This window comes from Ambystoma mexicanum, chromosome 9 (genome assembly GCF_040938575.1).
Source record: "Ambystoma mexicanum isolate Mex_15411 chromosome 9, UKY_AmexF1_1, whole genome shotgun sequence".
NCBI lineage: Eukaryota > Metazoa > Chordata > Amphibia > Caudata > Ambystomatidae > Ambystoma > Ambystoma mexicanum.
The window spans coordinates 568,269,803-568,293,688 of record NC_090931.1 but is presented as its reverse complement, the minus strand read 5'-3'; the positions used below and the strand labels follow the sequence as shown (position 1 = coordinate 568,293,688).

General features: G+C 46.8%; 1 protein-coding gene across 2 annotated transcripts in view; it reads left to right on the top strand.

The window, feature by feature from the left end:
- RPH3AL (rabphilin 3A like (without C2 domains)) overlaps positions 1-23,886 on the top strand; it is a 1,136,504-nt gene that overhangs the window by 236,271 nt on the left and 876,347 nt on the right. For both annotated transcript variants that reach the window (XM_069615164.1, XM_069615165.1), the window contains exon 3: positions 2,651-2,737. In XM_069615164.1, the coding sequence (XP_069471265.1) occupies positions 2,661-2,737 (77 nt within the window). In that variant the 5' untranslated portion in view covers positions 2,651-2,660. The remainder of the gene's footprint in view (positions 1-2,650; positions 2,738-23,886) is intronic.

Sequence of the window (23,886 nt, the reverse complement as noted above, 5' to 3'; positions counted from 1 at the left end):
TCTTGGTCACCTCCCATCTTCTTTTCAAAAAGTGCTTCCCTGTTGTTGTTAAAAGCTTGTTTGCCAGTTTGTCTCACTAATTTGCGAGGGTATACCCCGGGCAATCAATATATTGATTAGTGTGTTGGCTTCTTCCTTATAGGCTTCCCTGGTACTACTATTACTTTTTAAACGCAAGAATTGGCCAAAGGGTAAGTTGTCTCTGACGTGGCTAGCATGGTGACTCGTATAATGCGATAAGGCATTTTTATCCGTGACCTTTACATACGGTCTCACTAATAATGTCCCTGTTCCTGATAGATGGTCACGTCTAAATAGATGACTTCGATGTTACACATAGTGGCCGTAAATTGCAGATATCTATTCTGACTATTGAGCCATTGTAGAAAAGGTTCTGCTTCATCTATATTCCCATTCCAAACCCTGAACTCATCCTCGATGTATCTTAACCACTTGGTTATTTTCCCTTTGTAGGGATTAATATCTGCATCCACAACTGTCTGCTTGAACATATCAGCATATAGATCTGCTAGATTAGGAGCCATGGCCGTTCCCATGGCAGTGCCTTCAATTTGGACATAAAACTGCCCCATAAATTGAAAAAAAGTTGTTGGTCAAAGCCAGTTCCGTACACCACAGAATACATGAGTTTCTTACCGGGTGGTCATCTTCCCTTTTGAGCAAGGTTTCTTCCACTACTTCCAGGGTTGCTCTTTGGGGAATGTTGGTGTATAACGACTGGATGTTGAGACATATTAGAAGATCATAGATGGGGTTAAAATCCAATCCTTCTATTTTGGTAGCGGCATCCCTTGTATCTTGTACATAACTTTTCATTCTGGGGATAAAGTGTCTAAGTAAAAATTCACAAATTTTGACACAGGTTCTAAAAAGGTGTTAACACCTGAAACAATGGGTCTGCCAGGGGTTTTTTTTCGAAATGTTTGTGAATTGTGGGCATTATATAAAATATGGGTACACTTACTTTCTCTTTCACCAAGTAATCACCCTCTTGTTTGCTGATCAAATGCATTTCTACTGCTTTTTCTACCTTTGTTGTAATGATCTTAAGAAGTCTACACACTCAGATTGTGTGCTATCTTTTGGTAACTAGTCTTGACAGACAGTAGTCTAAGACATTCGTCAACATAGTCCTCTCTATTCAAAATCACTATAGCACCCCCTTTGTCAGCCTGCTGGATTACCAATGATTCATTTTTGCGAAGATTAGGGTGATTCGGCAGAGTGAGTCTGGGACGGAGGACTAAAACCAGAGGGATTTCTTAGCCCGCTAAAATTATCTGATCCCCCTGAAGGTTGGTTTGAAATTCCACACTGAATTCAAGCAGCTTATGGTATTTGGAAATGGCAAAATGCAAACGCTTATTCAATGTTTTTTGTTACAGCTTGGACAAGGGGACAGAGGACAAATTGACTACCAACCCCTGTAACTGCGAGTCTGCATCCTCTCTGTTGTCCAGGACTTTGAGAAACAAGGGGGTAAGGCAAAGGAAATCAAGAGGCCACCATTGGCCACCTTGCCTTTGTGTAGGAATCCATTGATTCCTATGGCAGGGCCTTGGTATCTCAAAAATGGAGGCTACCTCAAGCCACTGTCACATCAGCATGTAGCTGCTACCAGCCCATACCCTGGTCTGTGGGCAATAGACATGTGCCCACAAACATACACGAGGGGTACAGGGTTGTACCTCTACCAATTGGTGCCCTAATGGTATCCCATGGGTCTCGGTCCACCAAGAACAAAATGAAGAGCTGCTCTGCCAGAGGTCCAAACTGGGCTCCTGTGCAGAAAATAGGTAGAACACTCAAAATAAAGAGACCTAGGACAAGGACAAAGAGGCCCTGTCACTCTAATGCATTTCCAGCATCACAGTGGGGAAGAAGCAGAAACCGCTATGTGCCTGGTTATTGCACAGAAGAGAAAACTACTTTTCCCTGCCACCAGCGATGTTAAATGTCGGAGCAATGCAGGTCTCCCGTAAACCTTTAAATGTTTGGGAAGATACTTTTGTGAACTGATTAGTGTTTCCCTGTATTCTTCATGCTCTTGTATCTACAGTTGTGTTACCAGGTTCCAATCTGGCTTTTCCCCTCTGTGAGAAGCAGATTATGGGAGTTGTGGCTCTTATAGTATTTTTCGGTCGTTCCAAATGGTCTGGAAACATGGTTCTTGGTCTACGTTTATATGGGTCCTTCCTGGCCTTCCGGACAGATATTACTCTTCAGCTCTTGTAGTGATGATCAGAAATTCACTTCCGCAGGGTATGGAATTAGAAGAACATCAAGTGCTTCCCACTGAGTTTGTTTGGATGGAGAAAGAATGGTAAAAATCTAAACGAAAAGCAACATTACTTTTCAGTTGGGCATACATTTAAGTCTGATTTTTATTTTGCTGCAATTGGTCAGCAGGATATAAATTGTTATTCAAGTCTGAAGTTGTTATGCAATGGTCAATTTGAAGTACCTTGAAGTGATCTCGCCTGGATCAAAAAAGTGTTACAAAATGGAGTATGGTGGCATTTTATTGGCGGTCCGGTATCAAAGGTCCTTTTTATTATGCTTTTTTGTACGTTTTTATTTGGGGTTCTTTGCAAGGACTAAACATGCTTGTTTTTCTTTTTTTTTCTAGACTTGGCACCATGACTGATACCATTTTTGGCAATGGCGCTGACCAATGGGTATGCCCCAATGATCGCCAACTTGCACTTCGAGCCAAGTAAGTGTACATTGTTTAATTTGCTGTAGCTTCCTACTCCTCCTCTCGCTAGAAAATTGGCCTTCGTTTAATTTAGGTTACATGTATTATGTACTTGATCTGATGTAGTTTCGAGTGTATTGGTGCAACTCAAAATTTCTTGTGGTAAGACTAGTGGCTGAAGTCAAGTGAACAGAATAGAAATTCCCATTACTTTATTAGTGTAAGGTACTCTGCTTCCATAAAGACACAGCTGTGAGTGTTATGCGTCACTTTCTTTAAAGGGCTGTACCCCCAAAAATGTTATTCTTTTAAAAGATGGGCCATAATAAAAAATATACATTAAAATATTTTTACAAAAACATCCCATGCCATTTTTCCTGCAAATGATCCTCAAAGTCAGCACTAGGAGGATCAATTTTTAGAAATGAATGAGCCTCTTGTTCTTAAACTCCCCCAACTGGAAGCTCTTGTTTATTGCTGCTGGAGAGCAGAGAATGCTGGTAGGCTGCCTGCCAGTGTTGTATTGATAATTGTGGTTACTTTCTTTTTAAGTTTGCAGGGCTCCGGGGAGCCCTGGAAACTTAAAAAGGAAGTACCCAAAAATTATGAACACTACGCCACCCGCCGATTGCGGCGGGTGGCGAAATATTCAAATTTGCAGTTAATTTGTTTTAAGTTTCCATGGTTCCCTCCGCCCAGGGGAACCCTGGAAACTTAAAAAGAAAGTACCAGCAATTACTAATATTCATAATTGCAGTGACTTTCGTTTAAGTTTCCAGGGCTAAAGTACCACAGATCCTCCAACCTGATCAAGGCACACTGTATCATCACTAAGAGTTTCTCTAACCCCAGAGAAGTGCTGGTAAAGAGAACCATACTGCAAATCAGGACTCTGAGGGTACTGCACATGGTATAGATTTCTTTGCTACAAGCACTCTGGAGTCCTCCGTAAAAGCTGCTCCTCATATATCTGCCAGAAACAGTTGTGTGCGTAAGAAATCCACCAGCACAGCAATGAAACAGCGAGTGGGTAACCTATGCATAAATAACCCAGCAGTTCCTAAACTACACGTTGGCTGAGTTCTGCATACCACGGTTCCCACAGCCTGGGAAAGATGATCACCAGAGCTGCAAATCGTCTCTTTGCTTTTAGAAGCAGGAATAGGAACTATTCCAGGAAGGCGGAGATGGCACTGGCCAAGTTTATAGATGGAAAGAGGACAGGTGAACAGAATTTAGTAGTTAGCCAATACAAAGCAAACACGAATCAAGGATTCGAATATGCTTTGGAAGCAGAACACCAAGATAATCATAAATACATTGATGAACCTACAAAGGGCCCAACCAATCCCAAGGACCAAACAAAGTACAAAGCTCATAACAACACTATAAAAGACGTGGAGGAAGGGTAAAGTAAGGGGAAATGATCCTGGGGAAAATGCAATGCATTTTCCAACATCCCTTGATACACAGAGTTTGTGCTACCTGGGAGCGGATAGCGCTATTCTTGGTCAACTTGCAGCAGCTACTCCAGAATGGGCTAGCACAGAGCCCTACTACCCAGAGGACCAGCTGCCTAGACACAGGTGGACTTTTCCCTATCCCTCCTACCCCCATGGAGTCGCTGCAATCATGGCCATCATCCTCTCGTGCCTAGAGTACTCTAACTCTCTGTACCTAGGCGAGCCTACATACCAATTCAGAAAGCTCCAATGGATCCAAAACTCTGTAGCAAGGCTCCTCCTCGCCCTCTCACCCAGGGAATACATCTCCCCCGTACTCTGGACACTTCACTAGCCACCCATCAGCCGACGGCCTCTTTTAGAGTCATGTGCATTACCCACCGTGCCATCTACAAGAAAGGGACGTAATTCCCCGAAAACACGCTTGCATGCTACCGTCCCCCCAGAATCCTCAGATCTGGCTCCACACACCCTCTGGTCATCTCCCCTTTCAAATTCTCCAGACTATAAGGTGCCTGTTTATCTGTCCTCGCACCCACTTTCTGGCAACCCAGCCCCCTCGCTCTTCGCCTCATAGAGGATCACCTGGCCTTTACGAAAGCCCTCAAAACTTGACTCTTCCCTCCCACTTCCTGATATCTCCCCCACTCTCCTCTGCCCACTCCCCAACACTTGCACACAAGCTTCATCCAGCAGTCACCCCGCTCCCCCGCATACCACCTGTCCCTCTGTCAGCTACTAGCCTTGTCTCTCCCTCATTCGCTTTGTTCCACAACCACAAACCCTCCTTTGGGGATCACCAACCACTTATCGATTACTCATGAAGGCATTCCAGTATCTTGCACCTTAAAGAATCCTGACATTGGGCCAGGTATTGCACCCATATGGTCTGGGAGGGTGAGCAATGCTTTGGGCTTAATTTGCACTTTACAAATATCACTCTGATCTTTGGAAGGAGGACTTTCAGGCACTCTGGCTCCCTCGTCCGTTGTCCATACTGCATATAAATCTAAAGCATACGAGGGTTGGCCATGCCGCCTCATGTAATCATAAAAGGGGAACCCTGTTCACACTAGAAGGAACTAGAGATGGCAGGCATTTTTCATTCCAAGATACTCTCAGAGGGACTGAGTATTATATATTAGTTCAGCACTTAGATCGGCTGTGAATCGTAGCACTGCTACTTGTACATAGATGGAACCCAGGATTTATACATTGTTTTTTGCACAGCTAACCCATCTCACACTGCTGCTTCACAACTTAGCAAAAGGCACAAGCTCATTCCAGACACGCTGCACTCACATAAAACACAACCACTATTTCACAACACCTCTGCCATAAGAAGGAAGCTACTTTTAACAAAAAATATTTGAACTGTAGCTTCCCACATAACTTGCTATCTCCTTAAACCCAATCCTCCCCCTTTAGTGCCCATCCATACGCAACTCAGACATGGTTGACTAGCAGGGTCTTGGCCGCCCTCACATAGCTTAAATTGGATGAAGTGCACACACGTATAATCGCACCTCCTAATTGTCCTAAATTTTGGACGTCGGTCCCTCCGAGGGCGTTGAACCAACAGGACGTTGGGACCACAATTATGGTGAAATGTGCTATACAAATGACAAAAAGAATGAATTAATTAATGAATATAGTGTAGGGTGCAGTGCCAGGAAGATTTAAGCCTGAGGGAAAGCGTGTCCGGATTGATCAAATGCAGGAGTGATATATCAGGCACCACGGAAACACCCTGAATGAGTTATGGGGTGAATACCTATTCAGCCCAAGGCCTGGGAAAGACCCACTGAAGTTAATGCTGAGAAATGCAAGGTCTGAGAGAGACCTGCTATGTAAACTGAAGACATCTAAGGCCTAGGAGAGACTTGTTGCGAGCATTGAGGACCTGTTCTGCATAATGGCAGAAATCTACATCAGGGATTGGCCTGCTAGGAATATTGGGCTAACCTAAGATCTTAGGGTTAGTAGGGGCCTGCTGAATTAAACCTATAGTTTTGGGAAGACACATTTTGCAGGTGTTTGTGAGACACAAGGTCTGGGAAAGACGTGCTGTGTTTTCTAAAGAAGCCCATGGTCTGGGGCAACCTCCTGCGAATATTGAGAAACTCAATGCCTGGGAGAGAGAGTCTGTGTATACTGAAGATATCTAAGATTTCAGGTAGATTTGTTACGAGTGATAAGAAATGGTGTTCTGGGAGAGACCTAATGTGGGTACTGAATAAACACAAAGTCTGGGAAAGACCGACCGTCATCATTGAAAAAACCCTAGGCTGTGTGATAAAGCTTACAGAAAGGAAACCTGATGCAGATGATTCTCTGTAGAGTACGGTACCCCATGGAGGGGCAAAGACTTTTAAAAATAGGCTTTGGAATTTTTGTGGTTGAACCATTGATACCACAATGTGTTGGAAATCTGGATCAAACTCACTGTTACATTGTCCCATTTTGACGCTGTTCTCTTTAGGTAAGTCCTTACCTGTAGTTTATACCCCAGTTCCCTCAGGCGTTTGGGTCATCCAGTTCCCTAAAAACACCAAAATAAAGAGTTGTTGAAACATACCCACTATAGGCACATTTTTCATTGCTTGGCCTTACCACAGAGATATTATCACCCCACTCTTCAACTAACCAATGGATCATGTTGACATGTCTTAAAGAAGAATATCTGAAAGATACTTGCATCGTGAAATGCACTCCCTTCAAGAGGTGGCGTGCCATTGGGTGCCCCCTCCCCGGTGGATCCATCACACAAGTCATGTCCAGCCAAGGTGGCTGATATGTGCACACTGATGTTTCAAAAGGTTTTCCATCATCCACTCGCTCATCTAGGAAGGACTACTTTCAACAACAGATTGTAATTGCAATTGTTTATTTGTTTATTTGTAAAGTGCTTATACACAAGTGAAGTGCATCAAAGTGCTTCAAAGCGCTTCAAGGCGGGAAGTGAACAGGGTAATACAGTCGTCAGTCTTAGGCCTTGAAGTTTCCGAATGATCCAACAAAAATAACTAGCATACTAGGCCATAGGCATTTCTACTAGTGCAAGTGAATATCGGGAAGGAAATGAGAGAAGGTGGGCAGGGGGAGAGCATACAATCAATAAACTACCGTACTATGCCTATCGACTCAGATAGTGTAGGTGCATGACAAAGAGTGGGGAGAGAGGGAAAGGAGATACAGAACAATAAACTACCGTACTATGTCTGGCTACATTGAGATTGATTGGTAGTTGGTCATCACTAATGCACCTATGTACAAGTATTTAAGGCACAACCAAGCTAGGGAGGGGAGACAGAGGGCGTACAGGGCAGACAATCTTGCAAGACCTAGTACATTCAAGGTCGTGCAAGTGCGCATACAGGAAGTGCGATGGAGGGGGACAAGTGAGCCCAGTCCAACAGGGGCCTGGGTTAAGTGCAGGGTGATTGCCCCTCTCATGGAACGTATTCCGAGTGCAGTAGTGCCAAGCAGAGTGCATAGGCCCGGGGGGCAAAGTGCAGGACCAGCGGGGGAGCCTGGGACCTATGAGGCTCTGGAGGTGCACCAGGCGACCAGTCAACAAACTGAGCAAGTTGGGGAAGAGAAAGGAGGAGGGAGGCAGGAGAGCAGAGAAAGGAGGTTAGCAGGGGAGAGGGAGAGAGAAGGGGGAAGTGAAGAGGAAGATCTTGAGGAGTTTCCAGGATTTAAGGGGGTCTGACTCAAGACAGAGAGAGGCAGGGAGATTGTTCCACAGTGAGGCACATGCAGAGGATAAGGATCTACTTCCAAATCTCTGTTTGGAAAAGCGCGGCTGAGTGGAGGGCTCTAGAAGGAGAGTATTTAAGAAGAGAGTGTTGTAGATAGTATGGGCAGTAACCCCAGAAAGCCTTGTGGACTATGCAGAGGGACTTGAACTTGATCCTTGCAGCCACAGGGAGCCAGTGGAGGGATTTCAGCACCGGAGAGATGCAGTCCCTGGGCTTGAGGCCAAGGATAAGTCTCGCGTTTCTGTTCTGGATAGGTTGAAGAGGTCAGAGAGTAGAAGTAGGAACATTGAGAAAGAGACTGTTGCAGTAGTCCAAGGTATCAGATTCAACTTCTTTCGGTTTATCAGGAAGCGTAAACCCTTAAGGAGTTGTACTGTCATCTGCACGTCAAACTATAACTATTCCATTTCCTGAGAGATTAGAATCATGTTGTCCAGGGGATGACCTAGTGGCACACCTCTGGTATGGAAAGCTGCTGTAACATTACCACATGAGTTTTGTAAAGCGCCACAGTGTCTAATAAAGTATAAATGGCAGACTCCCAAATACCCACATTTGCTCCCCCACTGGATTGGAGAGAAAGGTCTGGGTGAGCAGAACATCTGTATCGTCCTTCAGAGCCAGGGCAGCTAACCCAATAGTTCTCTGTTAGAGTGTGCAGAGAAAGTGTAGGCCATCCTTCCTGACATGACAATAAACAAACCAGCCATTTCTTTCCGAAGACTTTTCACACGTCTTATCATCCTCTATCTGTGTACTATGAAAAGGTTGCTCAGGAAACCCACTGAGTGGACAGTAGCCTGCAAAATGGTTTTTGTGGGAAAGGACTAGCACTTTCCAGTCCATGAGCTTTCTCCTGCATGTAACAAATGTGTTGGTGCTAGGAATCTTTTCTGAAAAGGGTTGTCCTACAGTTCTAGAGGAAAACCCTGAAAGGTCTGTAATATCCAGGCATCCTCTGATATTAGTCTCCATATATGTATTGTGACCGATAGCCTTAAGAGCACACACACTCCCAGAGATCATTGTAAGGGCTGTAAGGGCCATCCATCACTCTGTCGTCTAGAAGAAGCAATGCCCCTAACTGAGACGTCCCTACTCCCCACAGTAGATAGTAGGAGTTAATAAGCTCTAGATAATAAGATCCCCCGCTTGCTGTCTATGAGGGCTTTGGGGAGTCAGAAGTGTGAGGCGGACAACCTGGTGAAAGGCTTTCATGATTAGCCATTTTATTTAACCCAAATGGGTGTGACTAATGCATCACTATCCCTAACCTAAAGAAGATGTCCCTGCCTATCGAAATAACTCAAGGAAACACTCTAAAAAGGAATATGTCCCTCACACTTACACATACATCAACTCATAAAGGCAATTAATGGCAATTCAAATGTAACATAAATGAGAGTTATATTCAACTTGAATCTAATAACTGTGTATTTTTATTTTATTGTGCATATGTTAGCCAGTTATACAACAAGTAAGTTGTGTTTCAAAGCGCCCTAAGGTTATCCTTGTAACCTGGGTTGGTTCCCCTTCCCCAGATTCAAAACAGGAGATTCAACCAAAGGTTTGCATAAGGAAGTTCCTTCTTTTAACCAATTTTTGCTCATAAAGTTTGTCTGGTTTCCAAAAGTCTTTCAATTAGACTTTTAACACCAAAAGTTCAATCAGATGAAAATAACTCTTTCTCTTCAAGTATATACACCAGTTCAATATGTTTTCTTCACCTTTGGAAAACAAATATACTTTCTCAACTCTTCTATTTCCACAACAATATTTTGTCAGGATGATTTTTCCACAGTAAAAGTTCAACTTCACAATACTTCTATATCAACAATAAAGGTTTGTTAGGATAATTTCACAACAATTCAAAACACTTCAGTGGTCTTGCCACTTGTTCTTCACACAACCTTCACCCACAATACAGTACTTCTATTATGTCTTCCTGGTTCGTACAGTACTTCTATTATTTCTTCCTGGTTCACTAACCTGCCAGGACTACCTATCCCAGTATACTCTCCTGCCAGGACAAAACTCCTAACAGTTCTACGTGGTGACGTTTTCTCCAACTCTTTGAAAATTATTGGGCCTCATTACAACCCTGCCGGTCTGGTAACAACAGTGCCACTAGGCTTACCAGCACCGTTGTTACCGGACCGGCAGAGTACAAGGTTGCGTGCCGGATGACCTCCCGCCCATCAGGTCTAACCTGGTGGGCGGAAAGGCACCCGCTCGCAGAGTTTCACAATAGAACAGGCACGGTTATTAACGGTGCCAGTGATACCGTCATCCCCATGGAGAATTATTTTTTCCGGTGCCGAGGCCATTACAGCCTCGGCGGTGCCTGAAGAAAACACAACTCTGTTTTTACTGGCACGGCTCGTAATGAGGTCCATTGACCTTTTTTTTACTCTTTAAGTTCTGCAAAGGATATCATCTGCCCCTGCCGCAGCACATCACATCACCTATTTTCAGTACTCCTCTCGAGGTCCAACTCCGGCAACATAATGTTTTAAGCACAATCTGAAGACCAGGATTATGCCAAAGAGAAGCCCCGTAGAGTGCAACCACAAATTCTGATCTTTAGCAGTGAACCACAAAGCAAGGGCCTCCAGAGTTGCTTTACTAGAATGCAATTTATCACTGACATTTGGCATTCTCCCCATAGAATAAATGTTAGTCAACCCGAACAGAGAAAAGCTGTCTTTGTCTGCTGCCATCCAAAGTGGTTCCAGGAGCAAAGAAATTAGCTGCCTTCTTCAATAGAAAACCCCTTTTACATTTAACAAGATATGGGTAACCAAAACCACCTTCTCGAAAACTATGCATCAGTTTGAACCTAGGAATTTTCTGCTTTTTCCTCTCACCAAGTTCTGAAGTTCTGAGAACTTTATATCAATCCTCCTCAGCAACTTTTTCGAGAATCTCAAGGGAAGTAATTGGATGATATAAAGAACGTTCGGCAAAAGGGACATTTCAGTGGTGTTGATATTAGGCCAAATACCCAAAGGTAATCTTTCCCATTTCCTCACATCGTTCATCAACACCACAGTCAGCCGATCCACATTATATTCTGCTAACTTATTCAAGTCTCTGATTAGATAAACCCCCAAATATTTTACATATTTTTATATTATCCAACCATTTAAAATTCCATGTCGTGAAAACCCCTGCCTACAAGTCACAGATAGTGGAAAGGCCTCTGTTTTTGTCCCAGTTGATCTTATGACCCGAAAATGTACCCACCCTTTCAAAGGTATCCTTCAAGGCCACACTCCCCTCTTCCGGATTTGAGAGGATTACTGCCATATCATCTGCATAAAATAGCACCTTTTGATCTCTTTACCACCAGAATGAAGCCCTCATATCCCCTGTTCCCAATGAATGTAAGCTGCCAGCGGTTCCAGAGCAATGTTAAAAAGAGTGACAAAGGACATCCCTGGCTTGTGCCTCGTAAGAGGGAAAGAATAAGAAAGTTAATTGTTCACCCAGATCTTTGCCATCACTGCATAATGTAGACAACTCCCTGCACTCAGAAATCCAGCACCAAACCACATCTTCGAATAGATTGTGTCCTCCCACGTATTCCTTATCTTTGATAAATCCATTTCCAGCTTGCTGGTCTCAGAATTCGTTTTTTTCAGTAGAGGGTGCTGCGTCGACGTCCCTCGAGTCAGTGTCCGTCGAAGGCCTCTGTATCGGCACCAACGTCACCATAGGTATAAATAGGCTTGCGCAGCGTCCGTTGCTCAGTTCCATTTTTCTGCGCTTCGTAAGCCTCGGAGACCTAACGTTCGGGTCTTCCGAGAATCTTTAAAAAAAAATAATTGGAATTTCCGTGAAGAAAATCTTCAATCTATGATGGTATCTTCGTCAGCTTCATCGACGCCCCGATCCGGTTTTAAAAAATGCCGGCATCAACGACATCGAGTAAAATACCAATTCCCTCGACAACATCGAGACCATCCTCGAGTATATTGACGCCCTTTGCGATTATGTCGAGACCCATGACGTCTAAATCGACAACTACGACTCTTTCTCAAGCAGTGATGACCAGTATGTCCTCTTCATCACTTGAAATGGGTTTCACACCTTTCCCACGCTCTGATTATTTCAGAGCTTTATCTTCTATTTATGAGGAAGGGGAAGAGACTGATTCTGAAAGACCTTTTGGTTTACAATCCACAAGACCTGCTCTACCAGAAGAGCTGATATCAGAAGAGGTCAGACTGAGAGAGCTACAGGAATCTTAACAGGAGGCCAGTGGCATAGATACCTCTCCAGAGGTAGATTTCAGCAAACCAGAGCCTGGTGACCATGCAGAGGTATCTTATAGATCACATATGAGTAGAATTATGTAGTTCATGGTGTGGTCAACATCTACACCCACTTTTCACCAGGATGATTTAACAGACATCTTAAATAAGGGACCTCAGGAAGACCCTATAGTTCCTTTCCATGCAGCATTACAGATAAAAGTGACTGCAAACTGGGAGACTCCGGAAGTAATTCCTGCAGTTAATAAAAAACTCTCAGCGAAATACAGAACATCGGTTTCAGACCTTTTGTACTTATCAAAGCATCCGACCCCAGAGAGTTTAGTAGTCCAGGCTGCAATTTCATCAGGCAGACAATCGGCATACCCCAAAATACCGCAGGATCGAGACGACAAGAAATTTGACGCCATGGCCAAAAAGGTCTTTTCAGCATGCAGCATGGCTCTTAAGTCGGCTAACACCACTTGCCCGCTTCCAGTCTCTCTCCCCCACTCCCAACTCTGGTGTTTCCTCTTTCTCACTCTCCGCTCTGGGGTTTCTTCTTGCTCTCCCCACCCTGGGGTTTCTTCTTGCTCTCCCAACTCTGAGGTTCTTTCTTTGGGTTCTCCCCCCTCTGGGAGTTCTCCTCTTGCTTTCCCCACTCCGGCGCTTTAATCTTTCTCACTCCTTAGTCCAGGGTTTCTTCATTCGTACTCCCCACCCTGGGGTTTCGTCTTGCTTTCCCCACTCTGGGGCTTACTCCAGGGTTTCATTATTTGCACTCCCCACCCTGGGGTTTCTTCTTGCTTTCCCCACTCTGGGGCTTTATTTGTTCTCACTCCCACTCTGGGGTTTACTCTTGCTTTCGCTAGTCTGGGGCTTTACTCATTCTCAGTCCTCACTGCAGCACTTTACTTTTTCTTACTCCCCACTCCAGGGTTTCTTCTATTCTCACTCCTCACCCTGGGGCTTCTTCTGGATCTCCCTGCCCTTGGGTTCTTTCTTACTCTCCCCACTCCTGGGTTCTTTATGCCCTTCCACCCTCTGGGGGTCTTCCTTCTCTTCCTCGCTCACCTCGTCTCCACGGGAGCCACGGCATAACTGGTTGCTGATAGCAGGGCTCTTCGGGAAGGGCGTTGAGTCGGATCAGGTTTCCTGGTGCTATGAAGCTGCTCGTGACTTCAAGTTGGCTCCACGTCTGCCTTTGGGGAATCCTCCCTCCCATTTGTTCGGTGCGCGGTTGTGTAGGCGGCTTCTCAGCTGCCTTGCAGTTCGGCCCTCCGCAGTGCTTCGTCCTTGTTCTCTCTGCCTCTCTGGGCTGCTCTGGCCACTCGTCCATCTTGCCTTGCCACACTCTTCCTGTGTGCTTCGCTGCATGCTGAGACTGCCATTCTGACTCCATCTCCAGCAACACACCCTATGATCTCCTTGATGCTGTAAAAAACTGCGGGACCTGCAGAGACTCCGATTGGTTCTTTTCTAAACGCTCCTCCGAGTCTGCCATGATTAAAGGGTGTATGTGGGTTTCATACCACCTAGTCCCTACATATCCCACAAAGGTATCATCTGAGGGGTAGGTATGGTGTCTTGTACTCCTTTCTGGGGTATTTCCCTGCCCTAATGGGGAGTGCCTCCAGGGTGATCACATTTACCATGTCCCCTAGGGGGTGTTAAGCATAGTGGGCTCACCTCCTTAGTCCCAAAGGGGGTGGCTCCCCCTTGGGAAGAAGTGACGATCTCCCAGGATTCGTCTCAGCGTGCACTTGTTCAGGGCAAAGGCAGCCTCAATGATCTTTCAGAGGCATGTCCCCTAAGAGGGCATTGGTAAAACTACAGCATGGGCTACCTCACACACGTTCTGTAAACAAACATATCTAAATGGATGCTAGCTCCAGGGAAGTGTAAGGGAAGACATGGTATCAAACAGTGAAGACAGACACAAGTGATCACAGTTCAAGGATGTTTATTGGACTACAAGGGTTGGAAAAACTCCTATCTAAACCTAAATCTAAGGATGGAAGCAAGCTACAACCATCATCATAATAAATAGTGCAGTCCTAGTGCACTCTCTGTCAAAATAAAAAGGCCTATACTAATAAACCTATTGCCAAGCCTTACTTCTAAATACAAATGGTGTGGTATAACAATGTTTCCAAAAGAAAAGTGTATTCAAAAACAATATGTCAGGATAGTTGAGAAGTTGGTTACCCTTCCCCACATTTTCAGCACGGGCAAGGACGGCACGTGCGAGCTTCGCGCACACTCTGGCTTCTTGGCCACAAGGTAATAGTTCAAAATGTAGGCATCAGGGCCTTCTGTCAAAGTCTCTCTCCCAATGACAGTCTCTTATTGCAGAGGGCCTGATGTAATGAACAAAACACAGAAGTTCCTTTCCTTTGTTAGGGTTTTCACATTCAAAAGTTCACAACTGGTCTCCCTCGTTCGGGTTCGGACCTTGGGTCCCCCTCGTTCGCTCTCTCAGACCCCTTTTCCACAATGTTCACAATTGGTCTCCCTCGTTCAGGCTCTGTCCAGGGACCCCCTCGTATGGGCTCAGTTCTTCTTGATATCAGAATCGGAGACTTTTCGAATGTGCAATGGATTTTGCTTAAACCATCGCAGGACCACTTCGATTCACTTAACACAATTGTTCTAAACAATCTACTTTCATTTCTCTTGCAGGATACCTCAGAGACCTTTGATTCAGCACATTTACAGTTCCGAACCACTCTCAACTGTATTGTATCTTTTCTTCTGAAGTTGAAACATTCATCAGCAGTTTAGCTTTACTCGCGTCTTTCATCACGCGCGTTTAACAATGTTCGTTCCAGCGCTCGTTATACAATGTTGCCGCTTGCAACCTTGACTTCAACACAGACAGGTCTTGTATCGGTCTCCTCAACTCACCAGCTGTGTTGATCTCTTTGTGGCTACTTCGTTCTTGGAGCCAAGGACAATACCGCAACATCTGCTGCTCCTATTCGCCTTTGTCAGTTACATAGGAGGGCCCTCAGTATCTTCGACACATAATGCAGCATTCTTCTTTCATGAACGATTTTTGAAAGTAACAGCGCCTTGCCAAAAAGATCAAGGGTGCGTCCCTTCTTACGAACCATTTGGGGTTTGCTGTCTTTCTCCCCTTGATCAGCTGCAGACTCGAAACTGCTGTACCTTTGTGTGCTTTGCCTTAGTTAGAGTGTGCTCTCGTGTTCTGGATTTGATCCGTGTGGTGACGTTTAATGGCAGTCAGATGTGAGTGATTGTCCGTAATTGCCTGACCTTGCCTGACCATAGTAGTGGGCCATTTCAGCTACACAGGGGCTCCGTTGTGAGTCTGTTTCCTCGCAAAGCAGGCTGTCTGTACGAAAGTGTTTGTGCAGTAAAAGGGTGGGTTGGGGTGGGTAGAGCTTCCATATATCCTACCTGGTTGGATGGGGTAAACATGTTACAGGGAATTGTAGGGAATTTTCCTTCCATGTGGCAACCCCTAAACTTTTTGCTATTGTTTTTAACCTTGTTCTTGACTTTGCCAGAGAAGTACAGCCTTCTGCCGCACTTCTCTGGGCTTTCGCTCTTTTCTTATGGGGAAACTGACATGCCCTTAAGACAGTCAGTACCGGGGAACGCTGTTTCCCGTAGTTTCTTTTATCGTGTTGCGGCTTTAGTGCAACATGACACAAGAGGGCCTGTAAGCTAGGGTACAGCTCTCTTGGGTCTCTAGCCTTCTACAGACCCTAGATACTCTTTTAGGATGGTATTTGATCGGTGCAGTCATTCAGGGACTCGAGTGGTGGCAGCGATCGTTTTGTTTATTTTGAGCTCCTTTTGGCGTTCTGAGCACGTTTTTCGCACTGAACCCAAAATGGTGGCCTGGCTCCCAAAATGGCCAGACCACGAGGCTCCTTTGTCTTGTCCACTGACCGTCTTGCTCCCTTCACCTTCCCCAGGTCGAGCGACCCGGGGCCTTCCTTATTTGGGCATGTACTTTCCCGCGAAACGTGGTTGCTTTCGCGGGCTTCTACATGTCGTTTGTGTGCCTCCAGGGTGTGGGCTGGGATGTCTGGTCCCAATACACATCCTGGGTGCCAGAGAGTCTGGGGTGGTGTGAATGCCTGGGACCACCGTGGTCCGTGATTGGTCCACGTATGGTATGTGTGTTGATGAGCGGATCTCCCATTGGCTCCCCTCCGTTTTGGCGCGAAGGGAACCGTGGATAAGAGGGAGCTGGAAACACCACTACCATGTCGATCTCCTGAGTTCTCACGAACGAAGGAATACAGGAGCCAAGTATCCTGCAACCAAGAGGCTGGACCGAGGAATCGCTGGTGACCCGCTGAAGGAATCCTCCTTTGCACTGCTGTCGTCCTGTGAAACCCTTTCCTCCTTTGATCGAACCAGAAGGCCTGTACTGGTGCTTCGACCTTTGGAATAGCAGGAACAGCTATTCCCGGCGACTTCATCAACTCCTGCCAAGTAAGCCTTCGGAAGTGTCTCTGGGCCATCCAGTTGACTGACCAGCTTACAAGGGAGTCCTGCTCTGTAACTGCCGCCAGGTTGTGTTGTATTTCGAGTCCTGGTCACTCTCCCACGCTTCGTACGCTTGGCGTTCCCAAGTCTGAAGGGAGGAGTGTACATTTGGCTTGAATACACACATCCGCTCTGTTGTCCTGCTGCGGCAACAAAACTGTGCTGGTTTCGTCGATTGGGACGTCTTTTTGCTCTACACGACTACGGGGCGTTCCCTGCTCTTCTGAACCTGCCAGCTGCTGAAACTAACGTGGAGAAGCCTGGGTCTGCTTGCTTCGGGGACCGGTGAGTAGTTTAGCTAGGATCTGGTCGCCCTCCTGCAGTATCCCATTGCTTTTCCCTGCTGTGTAAAAACAGCACCCTTTCGGCCGTACTCGCGCTCTGCTTCTGCCCGCTGTGGAGGCTGCGCTTGAGTTGCGGAACCTGTTCTCCTTCTGCTGTGCACTAACCCGAACTGCCTGACTTCCTCCGAAGAGCTTCCCCTTTTGCCCGTTGGCACCGGCGTGGCAGGTACTTTGAGCACAAGGCTCCACTCTTCGCAGGGCTCGGACTTCCATCTAGTTAGGTGCCTCTAAAGGCGAACTGAGTCTAAAGCGTTATCGCACTGCCTGTTTTCCTTTCCTTTCAGGTGGACTACATATTTCGTGCTTTAAACGCTTGCGACTGTGTATTTGTATATATATTGTGTTGATATGGTATGTGTTGGTTTAATATTGTGATATTGTGATTTTCTCGCTACGGTCATTATTTTAAAGGCCTTAAAATAAATGTGTATCTATTTTTGATATAACAACTGTTTGGAGTAGTTTGTAAGCGCTCTTGCTTTGTGTGCTCATTGCGGGCTTTCAGTCACCCTCACCCCTCTTGAGACCTAGTCTTGACCGCCGCGATCGCTACCTTGATTGGTCTGGCTTGTCCAGAGGTTACCCTGTTCCAAGTAATTAGGTTGGCCTTCTGAACTTCTGCGCCACCAGGACAGAGTTCAGAAATCCGTCTTAACAAATTGGTGTACAGCGGTGGGATACGACTGAAGGTATCCAGTGTTGCGCTCGAACTAAGGCATTTCAGGTTATTCCAAACAGTACACGTAGTGAATTGTTGTAATATAACTTTAAAAAGGCCATAGTCCTATCAAACAGTATGGAAACAAATACGTTGTTAACTTTAAATGCTTCCAAATCAGAAACGCTGAAAAAGATGTGTGCGGAGAGAGGTGTTTCCTCTCAAGGCACAAAATTGGAAATGATCCAGAGAATCGTGGCGTGGCAAGAAGCGCAGCTTGACGCTATAACTTCCGAGGACAGTGCAGAAGGTGGTGGGGCTGCTCTCACTGGCAGAACCGACGGTTCTGCCGCTGCACTGATCCATCGCGACCACGAGGACAGGGAGGACGAGATGTCTAATGTTTCCTCTGCCAGTGTTGATGGGGATGCTATGCTTGAATTCAAGAAGCAAGAGCTGCGGTTTAGGCAGCAGGAGCTTGAATTCAGCATAGCAAAACTAAAAATCGAACAGGCAGAAAAACAAAAAGACAGGGATCACCAGTTGGAACTGGCCAAGCTTCAGGTTGCAAATGGGTCCAAGGGTCCTGGACATGGGTCTGGGGCTTCCTCTCATCCACGGTTTCCAAAAGATCTGCTCAGTGTGTATGAAGAAAGGAATGACATTATGGACTGGCTGAATGCGTTTGAGTATGCATGCGAGGTTCAAGAAGTTGACAATGCTGATAAGATTGCGTGGTTGCTCAGTAGACTGCCCCATTCTGGCTGCAGTGCCATTATGGAAATGTCGAAGGCTGAGCGGGCTGATTTCGCAATGTTAAAGCAAACTCTCATTTTAAAGTTTGGGAAGACTCCGTCCCAATATTTAAAGCGTTTTCGAGAGTATAAGAAAAAGGAAGGTGGTACTTGGGTATCTTATGTCGCTGAATCTTTGAAAAACTTAACTGGCTGGGTCGAAGGTTATAAGGTTTCTACCTTCGAAGGCATGATCAATCTGGTCATGCTGGAACACATTTTTGCTTCTTCTTCCCCGGAGCTTAAGCAGCATTTGGCCGATTCGAAGGAGATAGATCCTAAGAAGCTGGCCATTGCAGCAGACTTATGGGTGTCACATCGAGTGTCCCATAAGGACAAAACTCATCCTGGTAAGCAGGAGGAAGGGAAAAAGTCCAAAGATATGGAGGGTGGGGAATCTGCTAAATCTTCTTCCCATAAGGGCCACAAAAAGAAAAACAAGGGTAAGACACAAGAGAACTCACAGGGTAGTGGAGGTCAGCCTCTGAAACATTACTCTGGTTACAATAAGCCTCCCTACGTAAACAGACCCAATGGGGCTTGTTTTTCTTGTGGAGCAACTGACCATGTGAAGGGGGATCCCCGTTGTAAGGTTAGACCTTTGGGGGTCCACTCCGCTAATCTAGCCTTCTCCTCCTACGAGGAAGAAGAGATTACAGGAGCATCCTTCGCCTCAGACTCATTTCCCAGCGGAATAGAGGCTGAGGTAGTTTTAGTGTCCCTGGGTTCCTGGGAGCCTAAAGTCGCAGAGGCTTATGCTAGGATTCCGGATAATACCAAGCACTACTTTAAAGACAGTGTGCTGATCAATGGAGTGGATACTCCAGCTCTTAGGGATAGTGGGTGCAGTCGCACTGTAGTGGATTCTACCTTGGTAGACTCAGAGGAAGTTGCCAGAGCTACTCTGATGCCCACTAAGTTGGCTGACGGCCCCCTCCGTATGTTTCCCGTGATCCCTGTAAATCTTACTTTAAATGGTACAGCAGTCAGGATTCCAGTGAGCATTCAGAGAAACGTCCCGGGAAAGGTCTTGTTGGGTAATGATCTCAGAGCTTTAGGGCTCGTAGGAGACACTGCCGAAAGACCCTACACACGGTCTCAAGCACGGGCAGCATTGGCCAAGTCCAATACGCCGCCCCAGCCGAAGGGGAAACCCAAGGCGAAAGGAGTCTACAAGTCAAGACGAGGGAAAGAGAATATTCCCCCGAGCTCGCCTACCACTGCGGTGGAGGAAGTTGGTCAATCGCCCGGGCCTGACGAGGAGGTGGCGATGCCTGAAGTTTTCGACCCCAACGATCATCCTGAACTAAAAGACTTGTTAGTTGAAGGAGGTCCTGATAGGGACGAATTCAGTAAAGGCCAACGTGAGTGCCCATCTCTGGAAGGCCTAAGGAGACAGGCCTGCTCCCAGCTTGAGGGTGAACCTCCTGGGATGCATAGGATTTACCAGGAAGGTGGACTCCTGTATAGTGAGCCCACAGAGTCTACAGAAGGAGACCATAGGAGGTTGGTGGTTCCCCTTGCTGTTAGGCCCTTCCTCCTGCAGTTGGCGCATGAAGTTCCCCTTGCTGGTCACCTCGGTATGAGGAAGACCAAGCAAAGGTTATCCATGCACTTCTACTGGCCCAAGATGGGGGAGCAAGTAGAAAGTCACTGCAGGAGTTGTGCCGCCTGCCAGTTGTCCGGTAAGGTTGGCGCGACAATCCAAGCTCCGTTGGTACCGCTCCCAGTTGTGGGGGTACCATTTGAAAGGGTAGGGATCGACATGGTTGGTCCCCTTGACCCGCAAACATCCTCAGGCAATAGGTTTATCCTGGTGCTGGTCGACCATGCAACCCGGTATCCTGAGGCCGTCCCATTTACAACTGTAACTGCCAAGCCAGTTGCAGAAGCTTTACTCGGCATGTTTACTAGGGTTGGCTTCCCTAAAGAAGTTGTGCCGGATGATGGCAGCAACTTTATGTCGAAGTATAGGCAGGCTATGTGGAAAGAATGTGGGGTCACCTACAGGTTCTCTTCTGGATACCACCCCCAGACCAATGGTCTGGGGGGGCGTTTTAACAGGACGTTAAAGAGCATGATTGGGGCTCTGGAGGAGCCTCAGAGAAGAAAATGGGATCTTCTTGTCTCATGCTTACTGTTTGCCTACCGAGAGGTACCACAGGAGGGTGTTGGCTTCAGCCCCTTCGAACTTCTGTTCGGTCATCCCGTACGGGGACCCTTAGCCATCATCAAAGAGGGATGGGAGATGCCCACTCCCCCTGTTACTACCAACGTAGTTGATTATGTGCTGGGGCTCAGAAAACGGATGGTACTTCTGATGGGCTTGACTAGTGATAAATTGAAGGCAGGGCAAGCGCTGGTGAAACATTGGTACGACCAGAAAGCTTCCCTCATCAACTTTACACTTGGTCAGCAAGTCCTGATCATGAATCTCATAAGGCCTCGAGCTTTACAGGATAAATGGTCAGGTCCTTGCCCAGTGGTGGAGCCCCTGGGTGAGGTTAACTATTCAGTGGACCTTGGAAGGCCTGGACAGGCTCCAAAAGTGTTTCACGTGAATAGGCTGAAGGCTTTCGTCCCAAGCGGCGAAATCGCAGCACTGCTATTAGCTTCAGACGTTGAGGAAGAGGAGTCTGAACCTCTCCCCGACCTGTTCCCAAGCAGTCCTTCAGTTAGCTCTTTTGAGGGTGTCCGAGTGGCCCCTCACCAAAATGGACAAGGCTCAGTGGTTTACCTTGGACATGAAGTAGGTGGAGGGAGGAGACAGCCTCTATCCAGTAAGGTACAAGCAGTACAAGACTGGCCTATCCCCACTACGCAAACCCAAGTGAGAGCCTTTTTAGGACTCACAGGGTATTACCGCAATTTTGTGGCAGACTATGGCACCATAGCTGCTCCTCTGACTGCCCTCACAACTCCGAAGAAACCCAAGAAGGTAACTTGGACCGACGAGTGTGAGAAGGCCTTCAATGGCTTAAAAGACTCCTTGTGCCAGGCCCCTGTGCTCAGGGCCCCTGATTATCAAAGACCTTTTATCGTGCAGACGGATGCCTCTGACACTGGGATAGGAGCTGTACTATCACAAGTAAATGAGAAGGGTAAGGAACACCCTATCGGTTTTATTAGTCGCCAGCTTAAGGACAGAGAGCTCAGATGGTCCACGGTAGAGAAAGAATGTTTCTCTGTTGTGTGGGCCCTAAGGAAGCTGAGGCCCTACCTCTATGGGACCCACTTCACTGTGCAGACTGAACATAAGCCGTTAAAGTGGCTAATGAACATGAAGGGGGAGAATCCAAAGTTGCTTAGGTGGTCCATAAGTCTACAAGGCTTCGACTTCACCATTGAGCATAGGCCAGGTTTCCAACATAGCAATGCTGATGGGTTGTCCAGAATGTTTTACCGACCTGAACAAGAGACTCATCCAGGGGTGGATTAGTTCCCCCTGTCCATAGTCTGGGAGGGGCGAGTGTTAGGAAAGATTTCGTAATTGTAGTGAATTTTCCTTCCATGTGGCAACCCCTAAACTTTTTGCTATTGTTTTTAACCTTGTTCTTGACTTTGCCAGAGAAGTACAGCCTTCTGCCGCACTTCTCTGGGCTTTCGCTCTTTTCTTATGGGGAAACTGACATGCCCTTAAGACAGTCAGTACCGGGGAACGCTGTTTCCCGTAGTTTCTTTTATCGTGTTGCGGCTTTAGTGCAACATGACACAAGAGGGCCTGTAAGCTAGGGTACAGCTCTCTTGGGTCTCTAGCCTTCTACAGACCCTAGATACTCTTTTAGGATGGTATTTGATCGGTGCAAGTCATTCAGGGACTCGAATGGTGGCAGCGATCGTTTTGTTTATTTTGAGCTCCTTTTGGCGTTCTGAGCACGTTTTTCGCACTGAACCCAAAATGGTGGCCTGGCTCCCAAAATGGCCAGACCACGAGGCTCCTTTGTCTTGTCCACTGACCGTCTTGCTCCCTTCACCTTCCCCAGGTCGAGCGACCCGGGGCCTTCCTTATTTGGGCATGTACTTTCCCGCGAAACGTGGTTGCTTTCGCGGGCTTCTACATGTCGTTTGTGTGCCTCCAGGGTGTGGGCTGGGATGTCTGGTCCCAATACACATCCTGGGTGCCAGAGAGTCTGGGGTGGTGTGAATGCCTGGGACCACCGGGGTCCGTGATTGGTCCACGTATGGTATGTGTGTTGATGAGCGGATCTCCCATTGGCTCCCCTCCGTTTTGGCGCGAAGGGAACCGTGGATAAGAGGGAGCTGGAAACACCACTACCATGTCGATCTCCTGAGTTCTCACGAACGAAGGAATACAGGAGCCAAGTATCCTGCAACCAAGAGGCTGGACCGAGGAATCGCTGGTGACCCGCTGAAGGAATCCTCCTTTGCACTGCTGTCGTCCTGTGAAACCCTTTCCTCCTTTGATCGAACCAGAAGGCCTGTACTGGTGCTTCGACCTTTGGAATAGCAGGAACAGCTATTCCCGGCGACTTCATCAACTCCTGCCAAGTAAGCCTTCAGAAGTGTCTCTGGGCCATCCAGTTGACTGACCAGCTTACAAGGGAGTCCTGCTCTGTAACTGCCGCCAGGTTGTGTTGTATTTCGAGTCCTGGTCACTCTCCTACGCTTCGTACGCTTGGCGTTCCCAAGTCTGATGGGAGGAGTGTACATTTGGCTTGAATACACACATCCGCTCTGTTGTCCTGCTGCGGCAACAAAACTGTGCTGGTTTCGTCGATTGGGACGTCTTTTTGCTCTACACGACTACGAGGCGTTCCCTGCTCTTCTGAACCTGCCAGCTGCTGAAACTAACGTGGAGAAGCCTGGGTCTGCTTGCTTCGGGGACCGGTGAGTAGTTTAGCTAGGATCTGGTCGCCCTCCTGCAGTATCCCATTGCTTTTCCCTGCTGTGTAAAAACAGCACCCTTTTGGCAGTACTCGCGCTCTGCTTCTGCCCGCTGTGGAGGCTGCGCTTGAGTTGCGGAACCTGTTCTCCTTCTGCTGTGCACTAACCCGAACTGCCTGACTTCCTCCGAAGAGCTTCCCCTTTTGCCCGTTGGCACCGGCGTGGCAGGTACTTTGAGCACAAGGCTCCACTCTTCGCAGGGCTCGGACTTCCATCTAGTTAGGTGCCTCTAAAGGCGAACTGTGTCTAAAGCGTTATCGCACTGCCTGTTTTCCTTTCCTTTCAGGTGGACTACATATTTCGTGCTTTAAACGCTTGCGACTGTGTATTTGTATATATATTGTGTTGATATGGTATGTGTTGGTTTAATATTGTCATATTGTGATTTTCTCGCTACGGTCATTATTTTAAAGGCCTTAAAATAAATGTGTATCTATTTTTGATATAACAACTGTT